General features: G+C 43.9%; 3 protein-coding genes across 4 annotated transcripts in view; 2 read left to right on the forward strand and 1 right to left on the reverse strand.

The window, feature by feature from the left end:
• The window catches only part of CLXN (calaxin), a 37757-nt gene extending 36098 nt beyond the window's left edge, over positions 1-1659 (forward strand). Inside the window, exons 5-6 of the mRNA XM_065399736.1 lie at positions 275-379; positions 1584-1659. Coding sequence (XP_065255808.1) covers positions 275-379; positions 1584-1634 — 156 coding nt within the window. The 3' untranslated portion in view covers positions 1635-1659. The remainder of the gene's footprint in view (positions 1-274; positions 380-1583) is intronic.
• Positions 1660-1710: 51 nt separating this feature from the next.
• On the reverse strand, positions 1711-13302 carry RBM48 (RNA binding motif protein 48). The gene is made up of 5 exons (XM_065399735.1): positions 13169-13302; positions 8204-8394; positions 7784-7929; positions 4533-5101; positions 1711-2165 (listed from the first exon to the last, which is right to left on the reverse strand). The coding sequence occupies exons 1-5, from the start codon at positions 13277-13279 to the stop codon at positions 2079-2081; spliced, it is 1104 nt and encodes a 367-aa protein (XP_065255807.1). The 5' UTR covers positions 13280-13302; the 3' UTR covers positions 1711-2078.
• Positions 13303-13639: 337 nt separating this feature from the next.
• Positions 13640-25585, forward strand: part of PEX1 (peroxisomal biogenesis factor 1) — a 50895-nt gene continuing 38949 nt past the window's right edge. For both annotated transcript variants that reach the window (XM_065399732.1, XM_065399733.1), the window contains exons 1-5: positions 13640-13768; positions 18247-18390; positions 22529-22612; positions 22846-22960; positions 23051-23820. In XM_065399732.1, coding sequence (XP_065255804.1) covers positions 13640-13768; positions 18247-18390; positions 22529-22612; positions 22846-22960; positions 23051-23820 — 1242 coding nt within the window. The remainder of the gene's footprint in view (positions 13769-18246; positions 18391-22528; positions 22613-22845; positions 22961-23050; positions 23821-25585) is intronic.

Below are 25585 nucleotides of genomic sequence, written 5' to 3' on the forward strand. Positions count from 1 at the left end.
CTCTGGGATTCTGTGTTGGCCAAGGAACTGCAGGACAGTTGGCCCACTCTACCCTTTATGCAATCAGGTGGGGGATACGAGAACATATAGGGTGCAAGCAAACCCCCCCCAACAGAAACTGCTGGCCAAATGAATCTGATCTTGTGTGCATACACACCAAGAGTGGAATCCAACTCAACAATCACTCAAAGATTAAATTATTTTATAGCATTAGCAGAGTTACTGTAAGGTAAGTAACCGCTTTTGACCAATAATGCTTATCCTCCTTTCCTAGGACTATGATCATGATGGCAAGCTCTCTTACACAGATTTTGAAAAAGCTGTAAGAGATGAAAATCTTCTCTTGGAAGCATTTGGACCATGTTTGCCAGACCTCAAGGTATTCATTTTTGCATGTAAAAAAATTAAATAACTTGGGACAATACTGCCCGTCAGCCTAATGATTGCCTTGAAAGCTTACCACAATACATACATTCACAGTTCTTTGAGAATTTCCAGATCTCCAGTTGTAAGATATTCATGTGCCCATGCTGGATTCATGTCTGTCTATCATAGCAAGACCTACACGAACACTTCCTTGCAGCTCCAGGGCTTCCAGGATCCCCGCCCAGGACAGCCAGCCAAGCAGACTGTCCCAGCGCTGGGGCTCTTAGGAGCCTGGCTCCTCCACAGCCCCAATTCCCAGAACTGCTCACCAGGCAGCTCAGGGAGAGCTTGGATTCTGTTTTGCACAGAACTTCAAAATTTTGAGGTTTTATTCTGACTCAGAACAAAACCAACTTAGTATTACTACTGTCCTCTGCCCAGCTGTATTTATCTTAATTTTAGAGATAAGGGAAACAAAGGCATTAGATTAAGTGACTTGTCCAACCTCTTATAAAGTTGATGACAAAATTGGACTGAAAATCCAGGCCATCTAACTCCTACTCTGCTCTAGTTATTAAACCGTGGTCTTGTTGAAGATTCAGATCAACTGCTACATGCTCGCAGCTTCTATGCTTTGTGTACTGTGCCCTACAAAACATGTACGTTTTTAAAAGGAAACCAGGGCTCCAGTAGAAAAGGAGAACCCTTTAGTGCATATTAGCCTGCAGCTGCAGTCCCAGAAGAAGTTTGGATATGCTCTTTATTGTCCTGTAGCATAAAAAAAACCCCACCAAAACAAGCACCTCATTATTCTTTTACTTTTCTTAAGCCAAGGCAAGACAGCATTCTCAATGCAGCCTTTGCTTTTAACTTCAGATGTTCAAAAATCAGGATATTCCCATAAGTAGTACATCTAGTTATAACTAATATATGTATGTATCCTTTGGGAAACCAAAGGAACCATCACTTTGAATGTTCTGACTTAAGTTCTCTGCCTTGAAGCCATTTACATTTAATTTAATTTCCATTATCGAAGTGCCAGATGGTATCCGAGAATTGGAAAGATGTTTTCAAATGTTCAGTAATTTGTTTACTCTTACAAGCCTCAATTTAGCACTATTATTTTCTGAATACCTTTCATCCTTTCTTAAACTAGTTTAACTAACATTTTATTTTACAACTATTTTGTCAACTGTTGTGTCTTCTTTCTTTTACAGAGCAGCATGGCATTTGAAATGCAGGCATTCCGAGAAACTGGTGATATGTAGCTCTGCAACTGGAAAACTGCTGCAAAGGACAGTTTCTCTGCATCAGTTTTCTTAAGACAGTAAAAACAGCAGCAAGTCAGAACTCTTACTTTAATACTACATCTCTGCATTCCTTAACTTCAGTATACTTGCTACTGAAGAAATGGGTAAGAGGATAACAAATGGCTTTTAAAGGAGTTGGAGTTAGTGTTTCATGAGGTATAAAATATTATCTGTGTGTCTGGCTATTGAGATACAAGAATGCTACTAATTATAGACATTTGTTTAATGAAATGTCAAAAAATACAAGATTTATAATCATGAATGTTTATGCTACTGCTAGAAAATACATTATAATATACAGACAATTTAATATTTCTTTACCTTTGACATTACAAAAATAAAAAAAAATTGAAATTACATCCTTTAAAGGCAGATGATCATCAAAGATGCTGCCAGGGGTATCTATATTCTTCTTCTCTGCTTTATTGGTGGCTTTGTTTGAGTATCCTCTGGCTTTTCCCCAGATGATTTTGGAACAGAAACTGCTACCTAGTTTTAAAAGGAAAAAGTCCAAAATCAGTAAATTGTAATTATTCCTGCTTCTGTTGCTTTTAGAATAAATGTCCCTAGATGTTTATGTAACTTCAATATTTGAATTTTAGGAGCAATGTACAGTATTTGTTCATTGTAATTGTATTACAAGCTTTACACCACACAAAGTTGTAAATGAATGTTACGCACAAAGACAAATTAAATAAAAAAATTAATTCTTAGAATGACAATCTGGAATACTGAGAAAACAGTACAGCATCAACAAGCAAGTGAATCAGTGACAAACAACTTGCTGTATTTTAACAAAATTGATTTTGAAGGTTTGGTAATGATAGAATGTTGCACACTTTCATTATGTACATCAACAATAGAGGAATATCAAAGTATAGTTTAGCCACCTGCAACTAAAACTGTCAAATGGAAAAAGGAAGAAGTGCTTTGGAATAAAGTGGGTTTTTGTCTTTTATTTTATTTTTTAATTGAAGGTGATGTGTGATTCATTAATTGATTTAGCAATTTAGTTGCAGTTGAGCTCCTTCAAATCTACATAGCTTTCTGTATTGAAGGTAGCGGTCTCTGTTTCTTGATTGTCTTAATCTAAGCCTACTAAATAGAATAGTATAATAGTAAAAGAAAAATGTTTACTATTGCATGTTACCTCATGTACAGTATTACAATTCTTATTAAAGGGCTACTGTACTATGAAAAGTGACTCTACACATGGCATTTGGAGGACCACATTTAATCTCTCTGACTCCGTAACATATTTGTTTAGTTTACAAATGCTTTTCTTTAAATTCGACTGCCAGACCTGCATACAACCTGCAATCGAAGTGCAACAATATCAGTGTAAATTCTGAAACTAAAAATGTTTGTTTATTTTGAATCAAGAGCTGGCGTAGGGGGGAGGGATAGCTCAGTGGTTTGAGCATTGGCCTGCTAAACCCAGGGTTGTGAGTTCAATCCTTGAGGGGACCACTTAGGGATCTGGGGCAAAATCAGTACTTGGTCCTGCTAGTGAAGGCAGGGGGCTGGACTCGATGACCTTTCGAAGTCCCTTCCAGTTCTAGGAGATAGGATATCTTCAATTTTTTTTTTTTTTTTACAGCTACAGATAGTATCCACTGAAGTAAATCAGTCCACTTGTGAACTGAAATGCTACTCTATGTGAGTACAAGTATCAGTCCCTAAACAGCTGTTAGTAAACTGCATTTTGAAAGTTGTACGTTCCAAGATTGAATGCTTTTTGCATTTTGAAATCGGGAATAAAGTAGGTAGTTTGGAATAAAATGAACTCAAGTGTTTTGTCAAAACACTAGTTTATTTCATGCCAGTCCCTTATCGTCTCCCCAAAGAAATGTGGAAAAGCATCCATTAAAGCTCTCATATCAGGCAAACTGATTTCCTAGGATGTTTCCTTTAAATCTCATTTAAATCATATTCATTGGAGGAAGACAGACTAAACTATCACTCCATTTATTTACTCATTAATTTAGAAATGGCAATTCTAACTATATTTTTGCTTAACTTCAGAGCCGGAGCTAGCTTAAGCTGTCCTACTTGTTCAACCCCTTTACTGTTCACAGAAATTGAAAATAATCCTGAACCCCTCATTGTAATATAGCAGTTCAAGTAAAATATTTCACCTGGGGCAGTATGCAACATCAATGAAGAAAATATAAATAATTTTCAAATAATTAAAAGGCAAAGAAAAGGAAATTCTAGTAAGACAGTTCACAGCATGTGTATGCTTTTGTTTCATTCAAAATAAATGCAGACTAAGTCAGACAGCAGAGATTTAAATGATGTCATGCAGTCTGCCATAAACAAAATTGTGTTAAATTCTTCAGAGTCTAAGTCCAACATTATGAAGACCTCTAAAATTCAAATATGTGGTCAGCTGCTTTAGATACCCCCACTGCAAGGAAAAGTGAGGTGTACGGGGGAAATGAACAAATATGGAAAATGAACAGTATCTTGATGATACTTTTATTTCCAAAAATGACAAAGGCCTAAAAAACAAAACTGTATAAAATGAAAATACTTCAACAGCACGAAGTTGGTGCAGTATCAAAGTATTATGATTAGAGGGTTAAAAAAACACTTTGGTTTTAGGTGCTTTTTTGACATTTGGCCTGATCCTGAGAGGAGATGAGAACCTGTGACTGACTTCAATGGGCATTATGGTTGCTCGCACTTCTCAGAATCAGGCCCCATTATTATCAAATTGCTGGAAAAATATCCAATATGTTGAGGTAAGTTACTGTATAGCCCCATAAATACATTTAAAACCAATTTTTAATGAATGATGAATATAAACATATGTTTGAAAATCAAAATTAGAAGGGTTTTTTGAGTGCATACCTCCGTAAGTTTATTTCGAATTAAACTTGCTGAAGTATTCAATGAATCATCATCCATGTCCACTTTTGGTATTTCTGGTAGCCGTGGACCAATAATGACTCCGGTACTATCTGAGTCTATTCCAATGAAGTCTATTTGATTGCCTTGGTCTCGCTTTCTCTTTCGCTCTTGCAGTTGAGTTGTGCGGGGCATAAATCTCCCAATTCCATTATCAGAAGAAACTTTTCTTTGCAGCACAAGAGAAACTGGTGTGTTAGTATATCCCCCCTGTTGTGCACTTTGAGTCAAAGGTTTACTTTGGCAAAAGGATTCAGAAGTTTCAGCACAGTTACTGACATATTGAGGGAATGCCAACACCCTCTGAAAGTGACCTCCTGAAGGACATGCTGTGTTTCTTGATGAAAATTCACAAGATGGCTGGTAAGGGTAAGGACAACATGCAGATGGATCCCAGTTACCAGTGTTTGCATCCGCTGCACTGAATCCTAAGGTTTCTGGTTGAAAGTCATGTTCTGAGTTCTTTGAAACAGTCTTTTTAGGCTCCTGTATCTTCTTTACCACAAAATGAACTTTAACACAAAGAGGTAGTTGATTGTTATTATATAACTTCTCTAAATTATATATAACAAATAAAAGCATTTATTTAGCATAGCTGAATTAAAGTGAAGCTGACCACTAGAGTCAAGTTTCAGTTACTCATTTTTCAAAAGTTTCACCTTTCAAACTCTTTTCCAAGCACAGCTTCTGCTTGATTATTAATTATATTGGAAATTTTGAGCAAAAACATTTCAGCAGTTTTTGCGAAAGAAGGAAAGCAAACAATTCTTCCAACTTTTTAAATAGTATGTGTTCATGTAATTAAAGACTGTATCATAATTAAGCTTGGCAGAATTCAATTTTTATCATCATTTTGATGGATAATATTAGTTTATTTTTAAGCATTTTAAGATTCTCAATTTAAATTTTCACAATTGTGCAAAATTATGGATTTTAATCATATTTTGCAATTCTTATCCATTTAAATTTTCACAGTTGCGGGAAATTATGGGAGGGGTCAGACAGTAATTATATAGTGACAGACATTGAGATTCAAAAAGTTAAAAGCTTTATAATCCTTACAATACAAATTGTCAACATCACATATAGAAATACACACCGTAAATATCCTTAAACTCTAATAAATTCTCATGCAGCACTTATCTTACTTTGCCTATCTGTACATTTTGATTATCATCAATGGAAATATTTTGTGTGTGTATGGTGAACTCTGTTTTTACTGACATTTACCAATAAAAATATAATCCTTCCAAATCTAATCATAATACAGAGGCAGAAGGAGGGAGCAACCTTAACTTTGGCATCTCCTGATGCAGGTGCTTAACTGCAAAGTTAAAATTCTCTTTACATTGTTTTTGATGGAGTATTAAATTAGTCCCATGAAGTTTAACATTTCACCTCTTAACATTAATTCACTTGCATTATCTTTCTGGCAATCCAGACTTCATTCCATTAAGTGCGAAAGTGTTGATAGCAAAAGGCAATTGTAGTTCATGATTAAGGATACAATTTGGTCACGGCAGGAACGGATTCCGTGACTTTACCTGACCCCCCCTGACTTCTTCAGCTATCAGCAGCTGAAGTCAGGGCTGGAGCCGGGACTGTGCGCCCCCACCCTGCATGGCTGCAGCTGGCACTGGAGCCAGGGCTGTGCGCCCCCGCCCTGCATGGCTGCAGCTGGCACTGGAGCTGGGACTGTGCGCCCCCGCCCTGCATGGCTGCAGCTGGCACTGGAGCCGGGGCTATGCTCCTCTTTCTCGCAGCTGGGCTGGAGCCAGGACTGTGACATTCCTCCCCACGTGGCTGGGCTGGAACCAGGACTTTATGCCCTCCCCCCACAGCTTCCGCTGGGGCTGGAGCTGTGCACACCCCCTGTGGCTGCAGCCAGGGCTGTGCGCACCGTCCCTCAGCCATAGCTGCAGCCGGGGCCGTGCGCTCCTGCCCCATGGCTGGGAATGCAGCCGGGGCCGTGCACATGCCCCTCAGCGACTTTGTCCAGGGCTGGAGCTGTGCACACAACCCCATGGCTGCGGCTGTAGCTGTGCTGTACGCCCTCACATGGCTGTGTCCCCCATCCTCCCCACATAGCAGTGCGGCTCGGCCTGTCAGTCTCCCACAGTGGGACTCCAGCTGTCATTTCCTCCCCCCCCCCCCCCCCCCCCCCGCCCGCCTCTGTTATTTTTAGTAAAGTCACAGACAGGTCACGGGCTCCCCTGAACTTTTGTTTATTGCCCATGACTTGTCCGTGACTTTTACTAAAAATAAACATGACAAAATCTTAACCTTATTCATGATTATTAGTAAGTGTGAAATCACTAGAGTTCAGAAAGCCAAGACAGTGTGTTCCTGACACCTATTCTATATAAACTATTTCCTCTTTGTTATACTGCAGAAGTTCACTGGTGCAATTATCTTCCCCAATCAGAACCAAAGCATCTGAGCATACAGTGACAATATATGAAACACCTGGAGCCTAAACTCTCTATAAAATCTAGGGATGAGATTCTATGGTGTGCTTCTTGGAGATCTCACAGCTCGAAGGTGGAGGGGCAGGAGGAGGGAAAGGGAATGTGACTGGTTAATGTGGCTTTAAGTCAGCTTTGTGCCCTTCCAATCTGGGCTGCTCGGGGTGAGGCTATCTAAGTTACAGTAACTCCTGGGGCTGTCCTATGGGCTACAACACTGTCTGGAATCTCCACAGTGCTTCATGCTGCAGCCCCACCATTGACATATCCTACCCCCAACTATGTCCATCACCAGTCCCTGCACTAGGGGAATTCTCTTCTTGGTGGATCCACGATTTTTACGGCCTGTTTACACCACTCCAGCCCTTTTACCCTGCATAAAGGGGTCAGAATGGGGATAAGAATCTCACCCCATGTTTCTTAGCCGTGCTTATGTTTCTGATAAATGAGATCACACACAATGAAAACCAGGGAAACAGAAGCATTAAAACCTGTGCATTTCTTATTTCCCCCATTCACCATCTTTTGTGTGACTTTGATCATTTAGAATCCACTAAACATTGAGGTGCCTTTCCATTCTGCTCTTAAAATACTAAAGACAGATATGCACGTTTTGCAGCAAATTAAAGATGAACAATTAACTATAAGAGTAGACATTTTTACTTTGCCAAAACATATCCACAACAAAAGTGATATTTTAAACTTTCAATAGGATGTCCAATTACAAACCTCTATTACTTGTTGCTTTTGCGATATACTTTCTCCTGTCTTGCAGCTTCTCCCTAGTCTCTTGGACTGTTTCAAATTCTGGAGCATAACACACATGAAGCAAACTACCAAAGAAACTCCGTTCATCCAGTTTTCTCTTGGCTATCCTAAACAAAAGGAAATTGTATTCAAATGTTACATTACTCCAGTGTTGTCACACTTCACACTTTAACAAACATATTTGAGGATCACTGATATTCTCTTGATCTATCTTTGTAATAAATGTTTCAGTTGAGACACGGTGAGGAGAACACACCACTCTTGTATGTACCAAATATATTTAAGTGGGATGAATATATTACTTTAATATTGGTAAATTTCTTGAGATTAAGACACCAAACATTCAAGAAATGGAAGGCAGACAGATATCTATTGCAATACCTTGCACTCTGTAATTTTTGGAATTTGATAAGATAAACTTCTGTAAATTGTTCTGCTGGATACTCATCTAAAGCATTGTACTCTTCAATGGCACCATATAATGCAAATTGTTCCACTAATTCCTTCATAACACCCAAAGCAGGAACTCCCTGTATTAGCAAATAACGAGATTCCAAGTTGACAGTATACACCTGAAAGAAATAAAAACATTTAAATATATTCATACTTTTATCTTGCAATAAAACATTAAATACCATATTCAAACAGCTCAAGTAATTTTCTTATATTATCTATTGGACCTAAAACCCTCTTAGAACTTTGAAAATTTTAAAACATCTACCCTTTTGATTTTGAGCTTGGAGTATCGTAGGACCGCAACAGGAATTTGTAAGAATTCCATGGTCAACAAGGACCTCCTCATCAGTGAGTGCGGAGAGAACTCAATCATTCTGATCCAAAAGCAGGTGTCTACCATTTGTGCTAGGGCTTATTTTTGAGCAGGTCTGATCCAGTAAAGAGCGGGTCTGATCCAGTAAAGAGCAGTGCTATAGTCTAGCCAGTACATTGCAAATTCCTTGCAACAATGAACAGCTGATTTTCTGGACAATTATCATGTGGCACTGGCAAAGTAAAAGAAAGTATTCCTGTCACATCTTTCTTGGTTAAAAACATGGTGAATTTACTTGGGGAAAAAGGATCCCCAGTGGGAGAAACGACATGACTCGGTGCAGTGTCATACTAAGAGCAGACTGCTCTGCAAGTGCAGTGACCATGTAGCACATGTGCATTGGGGAAGCATTTGATACAAGATATTCAGAATAAAACAGGTTTTCCCCATTCAGCAGGTTATGCAGGATTAGAGATCATTCTGACTCTGTTGCATAATGAGGAATATATTCCATGAAAAGCTCCACATCTGCTCAATCCATATTTAAATCCGCTAAACTCATTACAGTTAAGGTCAAAATGCATTGTCAATGAGTCTTTCAAGAAGCTTTTTGAATGCATGACCCCCACATTAGTCTTCAGTACTTCTCTTTCTTTTGTCGATCATTGTGTCTCATACACCAGAGCAATGATTTTATATGTTATCCATGGGATGTCTTAGCTAGTAACTTCTACCATACAGGTTTATCTGCAGATTTTTGATAGCATCTTTCAGACATTCCCAAGTCACTTGGTCTTTATTTGCATTAATGATCCACAACACTTCTTTGCAGTGACTTTCCATCTCCTAAGTCCTCAGAGCTTCAAGGTATTTGACTTTGTGTAACTTTTTCAGTTTTATATTCTGGCTCCTCATTACCAATCTATGATCTGATCCACAATCTGTGCTTGGCATAACATTAATCTTCCTACTACAATTTCTATACCTATGGTTGATCATGATTAAATCAATTTTGGTTTTTATTCATCCCTCCTGGTGATTCTCATGTATGCTTTGTGCTTTCTTTTTGTTGAAAATGACTGCAGATAATGAGACCGTGTCTCAAAATTCTCTGAATCTTTCTTCTCTGTCATTTCTTTCACTGGCACCAAATAATATCTGTGACAGTTGGCCTTTTTCAACTTCCATTTTTGCATTCTAGTCTCCGATAAGAATTACCATTATATCTTTCTTTCCACCACTGATTTCCTTCAATGTTTTCACAGAATTTTTCAACATCCTCTTCAGAATCTGCAGTTTCTTGGGACATATATTTGAATAATCATTGGACATGCTTTTATTGCTATTAGCATTACAGGTTCAGATGACAGATTCACTTATTCAATCCTTTCAGCTATAGTTCTATCTACCATAATTCCCACTCCTTTCCCACTTCACAATCCACCTGCATTGATAACTCTGTATTCTTTGCTGCTCAGAAGACTTGTGACAAAGTCATCTCCACCTATACTGAACATCTCAATCCTATTGTAACATTTCACCTTTCCATTTGTCCACATACATTGGGTGCTTTCTAGGTTGATTCAGTCCCCTTACATTCCTGTGGTCACCAGTTTCACATGTCTGGCCATGCAGGGCACCGGTTCACACTGAAGGCCAGTCAGATTGCATGGCAGTCGAGGAATGTTAAGTTGGGTGATTATGACAACTTTGGCACTAATACTCCACAAACGCCTCAAGAATCAAGTGCAGCCATTTTTTTCAGGTTGGAACCCTAGCCTCTAGCAAAAAGACAATCCACAAGGGAGCAGGGATTGATAAGAAAGTAAGTGAATAACAATATGGTTTCACACCTACAAAGAGCACAATAATGAAGATCACATTAGAAAAATCAACTGAAATGGGGAAAACAGTATACTTGTGCTTAACTGACTTCCAAAAAGCATTTGACTGAATCTACCACTACATATTGCTCAATATATTAAGTGTAAGGACTGAGAGATATGAACTTTGAGTCATACAATTATACTGGAATCAGAAGGCAATTATAATGGCAGACGAAAATGAAATGGATATCAAGAGAGGAGTGAGCCAAAGCTGTATAATGCCACCAATTTTATTCAACATTTATAGTGTTTGATTAATTAATTGACAAAATAGATATATTAAAAGCAGGGGCGGCTCTATGTTTTTTGCCGCCCCAAGTACGGCAGTTAGGCGGGCTTCAGTTAGGCATGCCTGCAGGCGGTCCACAGTCACACGGATTAGGTGGCGTTTCTGCGGGTGATCTGCCAGTCCCGCGACTTCGGCATACTTGCCGCCGAATTACCGCCAAAACCGCGGGACCGGTGGACCTCCCGCAGGCATGCCGCCGAAGGCTGCCTCACTGCCGCCCTCACATCGACCGGCAGGCCGCCCCCCGCGGCTTGCCGCCCCAGGCACGCGCTTGCTGCACTGGTGCCTGGAGCTGCCCCTGTTAAAAGTAATGGAAAACGGGTTAATAACATTTGCTATGCAGATGACACGGTGCTGGTGGCTGATTTAGAAATAGGTCTGATGAAGTTAGTGGAAATTATGTATGAATATGGCAAAGAATATGGTCCACATTCAACTCTAGATAAAACAAAAACTATGGTGGTATACAAGGATCCTGGGAAAACAAGCAAGATTCCAGTTAATTACAGTGCTGTACAGCAACTGAGAAATGATTACTACTTAGGAAGCATCATTACTGGAAGATCTGATACTAAAGTCAACACCAGAATAGCAGGAGCGAAAGAGACATTCTGGAAGAATAAACATCTCAGAAGAAAGGACATAAGTCTGAAGACTAAATTCCAAATCTTCAGAACTTACATTTGGTCTGTTAAATTACAGCTATGAAACATGGATATTCAAAGAATCAATAATAAAGAAACTACAATCCGTCGAATTATGGTGTTATAGAAAAAAATCATGGCTAGACCCCGTAACCAACAAAGAAGTACTGGAGATGATTGGAACTCAGCAAAATCTAATTAGAGATCTTATTAAAAGATCTGAATAGCAGGGCATATTTTAAGAGCTTCAGTGGGTGATGCATGTTTACAGGCACTGCAAGGTAAAGCTGATGACAGAAGAGCACAAGACAGAAAAAGAAGATCTTGGATGGACAGCGTGATGTGACATGCGTGGATCAAAAGAACTATTCATCCACAGAGAGATTAGCAGAGGATCATACAGAATGGGCTACCATGCTTGCAAGCCTCCAGTAATGGAGATGCCACATAAAAAGAGCCACGTATATTTCCAAAACTCAAAACAAAAAATACAATGAAAACTATTTTGCAACCCAGCAGCTTTCTTCAAATAGCCTTTAGTCAATCATATATATTCACTGAATATGATTTAATTACCTTTTATAACACGCTGACAAGAGCTACAGTTGGAATATTTAGGTCTCAAATTTAACCAACTTTCAAAATCGTGTTTTATAATCCTGATACTATAAAAACAAGAATAACTTTACTCATATGAGTAGTCCCATTGAGTGAATAAAATTACATGCATGTTTGCAGGATTGGACCCTGGATTTGTATGCATTGTACTCAACCTTTCAAGACAAGATAAATGAATAAATCTTTCCATTTCTGTTTTCTACAATTTCATGACTTAACTGAATGGTAATGGGCTTTCTCAGTGCGTAACAAAATATCTAAAATGAGGCCCAAAACAAAAATAGTACAAGTGGAATTTTCAAATAACGTGGGATTTCCTTCAATGTGAATAAAGTTTCCTATAGTTTCATGATTAAACATTCCTGATGTTAATGATTCACATTCACAATACCACCCAGTTTGTGTAAAAGGGGGGTAAACTGTGGTCTGAACAAATTGATGTTTATTGTAATGAGAGATGCACACACGTTAATCAATCAAGTGGTTCCTAACCCTTTTGGGGGCAAGTGTTACATCAATTTTTATCAGACTGAAACCTCATCAATTTCTAGCCAGCGCCAGGTAGGTGAGTGTGTGTGAGGGGATGATTTGTAATCCTGTAAATCCTGCATCATTTTACAGCGTGCCTCTTCTTCCTCCTCCTCTCCCCCGCCCCCCCACCCGCGACAGACTGCGGCCTTTGGACCGGACTGGCACCCACATCTCGCTAGGGAGCTAGGGCTGAGCCCCGGGCTGTGGGGTGCCTCAGGGTGGCGTGGCATTGTCGGGGAGGGCTTTGTTCGGAACTGGGACAGGGAGTTATTAACACAGTTCCAGGCGCTGCAGCATTCGGACCGGGGGTGATGCTCCACCAGTGAGGACGGGGCGGCGGCAAGAGCAGCCCGTAACCTGCTGCGCGCCAGGGGTTCCTGGGCTGTGTCCCGGCGAGAGGGGAGCGGCGGGCCGGGCTGTGTTCCGTACCCGGGGGCGGGGGAGGGCATTTGAGGCAAGACACCCAGAGGCTCCACCAGGCCTAACCCCCGTGGCGCGGGTCTCGGCTGAGCGGAACCAGGCGACCGGTCCCCGTCTAACCAGTACCCACCACACACAACCTGCTGGCAGCAGCCACCCAGAGCCCGCCCCGCCCACTCCCACTCCCACCTTCACTGCACGGGGCCTGCGCCCCTCTCGGTACTTGGCGCGCGAGTCGCAAACGTCCTGCTGCGCGTGATGTTTACAGACACCGCCGACTCCATCGCCAGGAGCCGCCATCTTCCCACCTCCCCCCGCGCGCCACAGCCAGGCAGCACCAGCAGCTCCCCGAGAAAACAGCCAATCACAGAAACGGGGAGTGTTTACCGGGCTCTTATTGGCTCCGGGCGGGGAAGTACAAGAGAGATTTGGACGGGCCAGACAGCACCAACAGAATCCCTCGAGAGACCAGCCAATCAGAGAAAGCGGGTGAGCGTGGTACGCACTCTCATTGGCCTGTGATGGGCCATACCAATGCCGCTGGAGGGTGGGGGGCAATGTACTGAGGGCTTGTGCTTCCTTCCTTCCTTCTTTCTACCTGGGCGCGGAGCGGCCGCTCGATGCTGCCGGGGCGCGCCGGGGTTGGGTGCTGCGGGCATTATGTGGGGCAGTGGCTACCCCGGCGGAGGGGGCGCGGGAGGCGCTGCTGTGACTGTCGCCTTCAGCGGCGCCCGGGACTGCTTCCTGCACCTGCCTCCTGCGCTGGCCTCCCACCTTCGCCTGCAGCAGGTACCGGGGGTGGGCCCCGTCCGGGCTCTGGGCGGAGGGGCCCCTCGGAGCGGCTCATAGCAGAGTCCCGTCCTCTCTCCCCACCAGCACCCTATCGCTGGGGTGACAGCGAGGCGCCCTTCTCCACCCCTCATGGCTTCACCCCTCCTAGCCGGCCTCCCCCTCATCGCTGCTGTGACAGCGGCACTACCCCCCGCCAGTTCGTTAGACACCCCCTCTCCCTGCCAGCATCCCACTGCCATGGCGACACTGAGCCCCCCCAATGCTACTGACACGCCTGACACCCACCCTCACCATGATGCGCCCCCTCCATGCCAGCGATGTCCCCGACACCAGCACCTCCTCACGATGCTCCCCCTCCATGCCAGTGATGCCCCGACTGCCAGTGATGCCCCCGACACCAGCACCTGCTCACGACGCTCCCTCTCCATGCCAGCAACACCCCTGATGCCAACACCTCCTTATGACACTCCCCCCACACCAACGCCCTCTATGCCAGTGATGCCCCCCTAATGCCAGTGATGCACCAACACCAGCACCTCCTCGTGATGCCCCCTAATGCCAGTGACACCGCCAGCACCTCCATGATGCCCCCTAATGCCAGTGATGACCCCAATGCCTGCACCCCCTCACGACGCTTCCACTCCATGCCAGCGACACCCCCCAATGCCAGCAATGCCCTCTAATGCTAACATCGCCTCCCAATGCCAGTAATGCCCCAATGTCAGCATCTCCTCACTACATGCCCCCAATGCCAGTGATGCCCTACTAATGCCAGCACCTCCTCACAGTGTGCCCCCGATGCCAGCATGCCCCATGTCCTCAATGCCCCAGAGCCAGTGACACCACCAGTGCTAGTGATGCCCTCTAAATGCAGTGCCTGATGCCAGCAATGCCCCGATGCCAGCTCCTCCTCACTGTGTCCTGCAACGTCCCCCAATGCCAGCGCTTCCTCACACTGCCCCTCCGATGCCAGCAACTTCTCGAAATGCCTCGCCCCCCGGTAGCGACCTCTCCATGCTAGCGCCGCCTCACACGGCCCCTTATGCCAGCAACAATCTCCAATACCAGCACCACCTCACAACACCCCTTTAACACCAGTAACACCACAGATACCTCCCTCAATGCCAATGGCACCACCTGATGCCAGCACTGCCCATGATGCCCCCTTGATGGTGGCGATGACCCCTGATGCCAGTATTTCCTCATGATGACCCCTGATGCCAGCAATGACACCCTGATGCCAATACCTCCTCACGACATCCCTCAGTGCCAGTGACGCCTCCCCGATGCCAGCAGCTCCTCACAATGCTCCCCCTCCTTGCCAGCAATGCCCCCTGATGCCAGCACCTTCTGACATTCCCAATGCCAGCAACACCCCCCTATATCAGCACCTCCTTACAATACCCCCTGACACTGGTGCCTCCTTACAAGGAGCCCCTCAACACTAGCAATGCCTCAGACACCAGCATCACAACACTTCCTGATGCCCCCGACTCCAGCATCGCCTCACAACACCCCACTCAACGCCACCATTGACCCCCTCAATGCCAGTGCCCCCTCACAATGTCCCTCTTGATGTAAGCAACACCCCCATGCCAGCACCCCATCATGATGACCCCTCAAATCCAAATTTCCCGTCCTGATGCCCTACCTCTAGGCGAGCACCCCCTTGCATCAGTCCCCCGCAATGCACCCCTCAGTGCCAGCGATACTCCCTCTCCAATGCCCCCTCAATATCCGCAACACACCCTGATGCCAGTATCCCCTCATGATGCCCTTTCTCAATGCCAGCAATGCCTCCTCGAGACAAGTACTTCCTTATGACAGGCCCTTGTGATGCCAGTGACCCCTTGCACCAGTCCTCCTTGACACCAGCAATGCGCCCCACAACACCAGTGCCCCTCACAATGCCCTGTTCAGTGCCAACAATGCTAGCAGCACTGCCCTTGATGCCTCCGAGGCCCCTCTTCAACACCAGTGCCCTCTCACAATGCCCTCCTTGACTCCAGCAGCACCCCCTTGATGCCAGTGATACCCCTTCGCTACACTCCCCACCACCAGCAATAGCCCCCTATTGTTGTCAGTGCCTTCTCACAATGCCCCCCCTGTTGCCACCAGAGCCCCTCACCACTAGCATCCCCTTGCGGTGGCGAGGTGCTCCAAGCCTGTAATATTCTAGTTTGACATGACAATGTCTTGTTGGGCAGAGCACAATGTGAAGACCATGAAGCTCTGTTATGTGCGAGCCGTGCTTAGACCATGGTAATCCCAGAGAATTCAGGACGGGGGCCATGTTTGGACTAGGGTCCCTTTGGCCAGTTGACAAAACCCCCCATCCATCTGGAGTCTAGTGTGCTTTCTGTTATCACAGCCAAAAATCAAACCAGGACTCTTGTGGTCCACAGGTTGCTGGAATCACTATTGGGTAGAATTGCTACCATCCACTCTGAAATTTACAAGGACTTAGAGAGGACTTTGGGCATCCCGGATGTTAAGACCAGGAATATAGGAATGTATACTAGATCAGATCCCTGGGACATCTAATTCAGTATCCTGTGTGACAGTGATAAATAGTTGATGCTTCAGAGGAAGGTACAAGAAACATAGTAGCTGACAATATAAAATAACTTTCTGTCAAGTTGCCTTTAACTCTTGTTGATTTGTCCAGTGAAACAAAATAAATGCAGCATCATATCATGTTTTTGACACGATACAACCCTCCACTTGTCCCCTTCCCCAAAAAATTGTAGCCTGGAATGTCATCCCTGATTCCTAATGCCACACAATCTGCCTGTACTCATCCAAATCCCTCCTAATATCCCACATCTTTACATTTTCCGCACTCCAACAATTGCTTGATAGAGCAGTAGGGCTGGGGGAGTGCAGGCAGGCGCCAGCGGCGGCTGGTTACGTGTCACCTCTGCTGCCCACCCATTAGCCCTTTACGTGCTTCCCCTCTTGCTGTCCTCTCCTTGCTTTGCCCCTTCACTCCCCCAGCCCTACTGCTCCTCCATATCCCCCCCAGTGGGGCGCTCCCAGCACTGTGCAGAGAACCAGCCCCTGGCCGGAGTGCTCAGCTCACCAACAGCCTGGCCAGCAGGCTCCTTCCTTCCCCCACTACCTCTGGCTGGGCAGAAACCCCAGGAAAACCCAAGACCCTCTGGCCCGGAGTGCTGGCCAGGAGGAGCCGATCCCTACATGTGCCAAAGCCCCGCACAGTGTTGGCACGGGGAAGCCTCTCAGCTAAGCTCTGGAGTGGTGAAAGGAAGCGATTTCTAGCCTGTTTATGCCTCGAACCTGCAGGTTCCACAGTATCCCCCTGGGCAGGGGCTTAGCACCCTCTTCGCCCACCCCTCCCTCTGGGTCCTGCCCTCAGGTAGCACAGTACTGCTCCATCCCCTAGGCACCCTCCTCTGCTGAGCCACCTCTCTGGCTGGGTTCGCTGAAGCCCCTGCAGTCAGGTTTCCTGGGCCCTGGTGCACAATGCATCCTTAGGACTTAACCACTTCCACCCGGTACCCCCCCTCCTTCTGCCCTGTGACTGGAAGCAGCTCCCATGCCTTCCCTCCCGCACAGGGCCAAAAGGTTGCTGCTGGCCACATTCTGGTGTGAACCCTGGCAGAAATCTGGGGGGAGGGAGGACATGTGACCCTGCATGCCCCCCTCATGAGTTGTCTCGGGAAGACACGGTGCTAGGTACCAGGAGAGGTGGGTCCATCCCGGGGGCCCAGCCAAGCATGGAGGTTGAAGCGCGCCGGGCAGGGAGGGTCGGGTCGGTCGGTCACCCCCACTGTGTGAGATAGGTGTACGGGAGTGTGTGCGTCACCCCTCCTTCTGTGTGTGTGGGGGGGGTAGGGATGTGTGTGTCACCCCTCCCCGTGTGAACTCTAAAGCCTTAAAGGTAAGAAGGTAAATAAAAAGAATCCAATTACGCAGTATTTCTTTTTAACAGGGGCTCAGTCAACTTGATGCTAATTTGAACGTTTATACGATTGCCATTGAATTTATTTGAATATAAGTAATTTTACCAGTTGTCCCATATTCAGCATAGGGAAATATGGTCATCCTAAAATTAACCTTTAAAGGAGAACTGACAAGATGCATATATTGGAGTACCAAACAGATTCATAACCTTTTGTGCATGTCAACCTCTTTTTCTATCTTCATTACTTGATGTTCCTATTATGTATCAAAGCAAGGCCCCAATGATCACATTGGATATATATAGGCAAACCCTTGCACTGCACAGAGAGCCCTATTCAGATTTGCAATGATTCAGTGTATTTCTGTATTACTAGTGCTAAGATCCTACATTTATTAATTAAAATAGGGCATGACAAATCCAGAAACAAATTACACATTTCTGTTCATTTTGTAATCAAATGGAAGATTTTGTCTATATTGTTAGTCAGAATGAGGATAATTTAATTTAAATTGTTTGATATTAATGTTGTTCTGTTCTCTGAAATCAACAGGGCCAAGCTGTGAAAGTCTCCTGGGGTCACCAGCCTATATTCTTGAGTTGGATGGAAATCAGACATCATGGTCACCATGGTGAAAATATTGCTGAAATTAACAGACACCTAGCAGAGAAACTTGGCATTGCAGAAGGAGAGCAGGTTTGGAATGCACTTTAAAAAAAAAAAAATTCTGAAGGAATAATGCTTTACAGTTTAGGCTACAGTCATGCAACCTGTTCCATGCAGGCAGACAGATCCCCACTGTCTTTGCTGGGACTGTATGTGGTAAGAGGTGTCCACTCACATGGAATAAATTGCAGGAGTCGGGGCTTAAGCCCCAGTCCTGCAAAGATTTACCCACTGAAATCAATAGATCTACTTACAGGGTGTACAGTTAAGTATTTGGGTAGGTCTTTGCAGCATTGAAGTCCGAGTGTGTAGTGAAATGTTAATTTAAAGGAAAAGTATTTTTAAAAGAAATAAAACAAGTTTGGAATTTTCTCATGGTAATTGTTTGTTTTCTTCAGTTCTTGTCATTTTGTTTATAATTATGCACTTATTCCTAACTCATTTGACATTCTTTCTGCCCTGAGACTTCGACTCATTTCTCCTTGTACACATGTTGCAGATTTGCTGTAAAAGGATCTGCCTTTCCTCACTGTTAGACCAGGTGCTATAGTTCTTCTTGTGACTCCTGTTACAAAGAGAAGTTGGACAGGTGCCCAGGAGACAGTACACAGCCAAAGTTTTGTCCATCATGTGACTGTAAATCTTTTCAACAACACAGTGTTTTGGTTATAGCGGGTGGAAAATTAAATTAACATGGGCAGAAAAGTATTACTTCACACACAGCTGTTCTAAGTATATTTCACACATGATAAACTTTATTTATAGAAAGAATGCACAGCAGGGAACATTTTAGGTCAGGCAGTGTGGCACCTCCACTTGTTTGCTTTTGGAAAATCATTACTGGAAAGCTAATGGTTATCCGGCCACTGGACTATAAAACATCTTGTTGGATCAACAGGAGAAGTAACTGGAAAATTTGTATGACATTGTATAGCTGCTGGAGTGGTTATTTTAATCTCAACTGGAATTGTTTTATCCTGACTCTAGATACAATAGTTAAGAAAAGTAGCCCATAGAATATTGTGAAAATCTGCCATTTTCCTACTGTTCACAAGATAATGATATTGGCTCTGCTGATGAGATCTAACTAGATTAGGGTACTGTTGCCCCCCTAGCTGTAGTCGTGGCCAGATTTTTACACATTTATGCTTATTTAAGATATACAAATTCTAAATAAAGAAATAAATCCTCACAATTATCCTGTTAAAATCTGGAAATTACTAGCTCACAGAAGAAAATCCTTATGAGCAACCTTCAGATCCTAGCAAAAAATTCACCAAATAACTAAAGTCTTCTGTCCTATCAAAGGAACAAATTAAAATAGATGGCCCCACTATCCCTTTGCCTTCAGGAAGCATGTGTTTATTTGCAGTAATAGTATTCCATGAAAAATATTCCCTTCTATTTACTATTGTATGGAAGGGAAAGGATATTTCTTATTTGTATTGTATACATTGAAACTTTAGGATCCTGCAGGGTGTAAAGCCAATTGCTTATTTTTGGAAAACCTGATTTGAAGCTGCAGTTGCCCAGAGGACAGAGGATTAAAAGTTGCCTCGTTTTAAGAGAACGTTATTTAAAGAAAAAAATGTTAAGATGCCAGTATCTTGAAAAGTGCTACTCTTTGACAAATGGAATTTTTGGTAAACATCACCCTTTATTTTTTTCTGTATTGACTGGCTTCTCTGAAACAATCTGCTTCTCCCTGAGCTGCATCAGCTCCCAGCATTCTTCCTGGTGGTCAGCTTATACCAATCAGATGACCAATTCCTGAAAGTTGTGTTGTGGAAGTGATGCTTCTGTGAGCCCACTCATAAAACTGTGATTTTTTCCTTACAACTGGAAAACTGCTTTTCGACCGCTTCTGCTTTATATAACTGTATACAGTAATTTATACTTTTGAGCTTTCCAAATTCCACTTTATTTTTAGGCTAATTCAAAATTTCAGAAACATGTATTCAGAAACTGTGCTCTATGTTTTTGTTTGGTTTTAGTTAGGTTTTTTAAAATACTTCTGTAACCCCTATGATGATTCCTTTGTTCTTGGTATGCTTTGAAATTTGATTGATAGATAATCCCCTAATAATATTATTGATGTTGCTACTTCTTTTCACTTTGTACCTGCTGTGTTGATTATAGGGGAATGGGGGGCGTCTATAGCCTAAGCATGGCACAAAAGAAATCACGTACTATATTTTACTCCTGGGGGAATTCTGCACCACTATTCTGCAGGCACGGAATTCAGCTCCCTCTGCAGATTTCTTAGCTTCCCAGCAGAAAATGATGGGGAAGCAAAGGGAAGCCGCAAGAGTGGTCACATGCCCGCGTGTTTTCCAGCATGGGCGGTGGGTATCGTAGTGACGGGAAGGCATTGTCTTCCCAAACAGCCTGACGTCCCCCGTCCATGCTCCACCCCCAGGTCCCATCCTGCCTGCTGTTCCTTGGGGCAGGCGGGCTTGGGGTCACGGTGTGCCCCCAGGGCTGTGCCGTGCCACCCATCCTCCTGGTGCTGGGGCCCGGGGAGGCTGGGGCATGCTGGGGGTCAGGCCTGGTGGTGCGGCCTAGGGAAGTTGGGGCATGCTGGCCTGGGGTCGGGCCCGGTGGAGCGGCCCGGAGAGGCTGGGGCCGCGCTGCCCGGCACTCCGGGGCCAGGGGGTGCTGAGGGTACTAGCCTGAAGCAGGGGCCAGCGGGCATGGAGAGGACTGGGGGCACTGGGCAGCGGCCAGTAGCCACAGTGGGGCTGGGCTCTGGTGGGCGTGGAAGGGGCGTGGCTGTGGGTGGAAGGGGCGGGGTGGGGCTGGGGGCTAGCCTCCCTAAGCCAGGGGTTCACCCACCTCCCATGCTTTCTGGCACTGGGAGCAGCTGGCCTGGGGATGCCCATGGGAGTAGTTGGGGGAGGCACTGCCCCAAGAAACAGAGGTGAGGAATGGGGGGGCACGCTGGGTCACATGCCGCTGCCATTTCTGGGAATGCAGCCTGGTGAAGGAAGGTTCAGTTCCAGCTGTTGACTCTGCAGCTGAATGCTGCCTCCTGGGTCCTAGTGCTGGTCATGCTCCCCATTCTCTGTGCTGGGAGCCTTCCTGTTTTCTGTACAATTGTGAGTGCTTGTGGTGGGGCAGGGCAAGAGGGTGGAGTGGGGGAAATGGGGGTTGTGTGCTGGGATGGGGGGAAGATGCAATGGGGAAAGAAGGGGGTAGGATAAGGGAGGGGGATGTGGGAGTGAGAGGAGGGGGATGAGGCAGGGGGCAGTGGGGAGAGGAAAGGTGATGGGAAAAGGGGGAAGCGGGAGCCCGGCATGTGGTGCCGCCCGGCATGCGGTGCCCCTCAGCAGCAGCAGCTGGGGCTCACCCGTTAAGCAGGACCATCAATTCCCCCACCTGATGAGCCCCATCCCCCCTGCACCTGGACCACCCCGAAGAGTCCTTCCACACGCAGACCCTCCTGTCAAGCCCCAGAGCCCCTCACCCATACCCCATCTGCCAAGCCCCAACCACCTTCACCCGGCTCCCCTGCAGTCTAATTTTCCCTGCACCCAGAACCCCGCAATGAGCTCCTGTGCATCCATCTCCCCTACTGAGCTGCCCATACCCAGATTGCCTCACACAGAACCCTCTCACCCCTCACCTGGATGCCTCCACACTAAGCCCATCCACACTTGGATCCTGCTTGGCTGAGCCTGCCTGCCCACACCTGGTATGCCTGGCACAGAGGGCAGGGCTCCGGGGTGTTTCTGGGGTAGGCCTGGCCCTTGCGTTGTGTCAGGGTCCGGGTGCAGCCTTACCACTGAGTCCCTGTCCTGGGGGGAGGGAGGGCTGCAGGGTGATGTCCCACCTTTGTACAGCACTGGCCTGTGCTCCCCACTGGAGCTTCCACAGTTTTTTATTGACAAAAAAATTGCAGAATTTTAAAATGTGCACAAAAATTTTATTTTTTTGGCACTGAATATTTAATTTTTTGGTGCAGAATTCCCTCAGGAGTAATATATTGAAGCTTCATGCTGTGTTAAGTGGTATAGCTAATGTAATTTAAAAGGCAAGTAATTTTAATCATCCAAAGTGTACAGTGAAGCAGACTTCATTCTTTCAAATTACTTAAAGATTTAACTTTTTTCTTTATGTAAATATCAGAGGCTAAACATTTTTTTTAAAAAGTGTTATTTTCTGCCAGATATTCCTTGAGCCATGCTCCCAAGCCTTATCCTGTCAGCAAGTAGAAGTGGAACCCCTCTCTGCAGATGATTGGGAAATACTGGTAATAAAAACATTTAAATTGCTCTCATACTTTTGTTATTCATGATAAGCATTCCCTGGCCCTCAACCTGTTCCATTTCTCCTCAAGGCACTGTTTCCTATATATTGGTGGTGTACATTGCATGTGTATAATTCAAATTTGATTTTATATAGGGATATACAGTTTGTATCTTAAAACAAATGCAAAATGTAATGTGAAGTATTTGATTTCTAATTATGCAAAGTTGTCTTTAGGAGCTGCATGCTTCCTCTCTTGAAAAGCATCTTCTTGACCAGATTCAAATAGTATTTCCAAAAGCCATCTTCCCAGTGTGGGTTGAGCAGAATACTCATATTTACATTCGAATTGGTAAGTGGTGATGGAGGCATTTCGTGCAATGCTACAGAGAGCCTTTATCAAAGGTGGATAAATGTACTGATGATTTTTGTTTAATTGCAGGTACACTAAAGCCACCTGCTTCTTATGGGAGACTAGAACCTCGCACACAGCTTTTTGTATGTCCAAAACCACGCCAGCTTGAAGAAAACACCACCAATCTGCCTTCCTCAAAAAGTGACTTTTTACATGAAAGATTTATTAAAAGTAACATAGATCAAGGAGAAATCATAAAGGAACCTTTGACCAAAGAATCTCATTTAAATCCCGATGACCTCGAACAGTGTAAGCCAGATGCAAAAGAGACATTTGGCTCAAATGTCCTGCCAAACGTATGGAATTTTATCGGGAGCATTTTCTCTCGCTCTCCTGAGCAGAAACAGGAGACTTCCTGTGGTACGAGTGAAATGAGTGCATTCAGAGATGAGCTATTAAACTTGATTCACATGGACTCTATTTTCAGAGTATGTCAGTCCCAGCCTCCTAGTGTACAGAGCACATCAGCCACAAAGGCATTTCAGAAAAATACCGTTCATGTTTTTCCATGGAATCTGGAGTTTGTTGATCTAGATCCCAATATTAAAGTGTCTTATGGGAAGATTAGTAAGCTTCGCTCCCTAAGACAACGCCATCGAGAAGCAAAGCAGAATCTACCATTTGAGAAGCAAAAGCAAATGTCCAGCACAGAAGACAGAAACCAGAATGGCTCTAATATCAGTCAAGAATCCAGTGAGATCTCTGTTGTGCAGATAGTATGGAATGGATTTGAAGATCTAGAGAGTGCCATAAAGCATAACAACAGTGTGGAAGCCATGCATGTTGGAAGAGTTTGGGTTAGTCTGAATACAGTTGCTTTTGGGGTTTTAATAAGATAACTTAGGGGTTGCTTGATTAGTATAAAATTGTATAGAGTAGATTTTGTAAACATTAGTTTTTTAAGTAAGGTAGACTAAAATACAATAGATAATATCAAGTGTAGCTGTTCTTTGCTAATTTGCCCTGTTCTGGACTACTCAAACCCAGCAGTAGCCTTCTGAAATGTACAGCATAGGCTGGGTCTCCACAGCTCTGTGGCAATTCTGCAGCAAAAATGAGAAAGTTCTCCAGCATCTTTTTAAAGATTTTCTGGAATTTGTGAGTTATTTATATTGAGTGCCTTAACAGTCTGCTTGTAGCTGTAGTATTCCAGAGACTCTGAAATTATCTATGTGTACAGACATATTACATATAACAAGGTATGTGGTTACATCACATACTCATGCCTCTCTGGTGTGCTCTGGCCTCCAGCCTTCAACAAACTAAGGAGTGATAGTGTTACAGATCATAGCATTGTACAATTGATGTATAATTTTAGTATTTTTTAAAAACTTTAATTAAAGAAACTCCTTTATTTTAAAAATAGTTTGTTTAAAATAAATTATTTTATATTAATAAAAATTAATTTACATTTAAGACACTGAAAACCTTAATAGGAATCTCCAGCTGGATCTCAGGATACATACACACTGCAAAAAAAATAAATAAAAATGCAGCTAAGAATTTCAGAGCCCAGGTCAACTGATTCAGGCTTGCAGTACTCACACTAGGGATAAAAATAGAGCCCAAGTGAGAATGTCTACATTGTTATTTTTAGCACTGTAGTGCAAGCCCAAGTCAGTTGACCTGTACTCTGAGACTAACTACTGTGGGTTTTTTGTTGGGTTTTTTTTGATGAGGAGGGGGGTGTTTTCAGTATAGACATATCATTACAAGCTGTTTTGGAAGATTGCCCTTGCAGGTCTCAGTTGGCAGCCACTGACATTTCAGTGTCCTGACAGCTCTGCTGCTAGCTTTTGTTCTTGGTTCCCTGGAAACCGATGTTGAATCAATAAAAGAGATAAAATGCTTTTAAAATCACCATTTGGATGTTTTAAAACAGTGGATTCTAAGGCAGTGTTCCCACCAATTCACCATCCTTTTCAGTGGGAATGAGAATACCAGCCAATAGCAGAGTCATTACTGCCGTCTCTTGTAGACTTCAGTTTTGTATATCAGCTGAGAACTTAAAGTGCTATTTTCTAAATATGACTTACTGTATAGTCTCTTGGTGACAATAGGCTCTTCATTTTTGAGCTGTTTCAATTTAGGAATTAAATTAAATTATAATAGAGTGTAAGGAATATATATTTCAAATAAAGGAGGACAAATTGGTTAGTGTAAGCTATGAAAATTAAATTTTATCCTTGGCTTTGCCACTAACCTGCTGCATCACCTTGAACTAGTCACTTCACCTTTCAATGCCTCAGTTTTCTAATCTATAAAATAAGGTTAATGATACTTACCCTCTTTGCGTTCAGTGGATGAAAGGAACTGTATAAGAGGATTGCGGGAAAGCTCAAATTCTTACTGCTCAGATTCTCTTAACAAAATGTTAAGAGATGTTCAAAATTACTAGATCATTACATTTTCACTAGCTAAGTTAGATGGCTTCTTCTGTAAGCCTGCCTCTGTGTCTATCTACATTACACTCATGAATCAATTATCAAATGCATTACTGGTGGTTAAGACAGGTTTATATGAATTTTGTATTTAAAAGAAAAGAAGCTTTTTCAAATGGCT

This window comes from Emys orbicularis, chromosome 2 (assembly GCF_028017835.1).
Source record: "Emys orbicularis isolate rEmyOrb1 chromosome 2, rEmyOrb1.hap1, whole genome shotgun sequence".
In the NCBI taxonomy this organism is placed as follows: Eukaryota; Metazoa; Chordata; order Testudines; family Emydidae; genus Emys; species Emys orbicularis.

Coding starts and splice junctions, on each gene's coding strand:
- RBM48 (XM_065399735.1), bottom strand. CDS start 13,279: ATGGCGGCTCCTGGCGATGGAGTCGGCGGTGTCTGTAAACATCACGCG. Junction 7,930..8,203: donor CAAAAATTACAGAGTGCAAG/GTATTGCAATAG, acceptor CCTTTTGTTTAG/GATAGCCAAGAGAAAACTGG. Junction 2,166..4,532: donor TTCGAAATAAACTTACGGAG/GTATGCACTCAA, acceptor TTTTAAAACTAG/GTAGCAGTTTCTGTTCCAAA.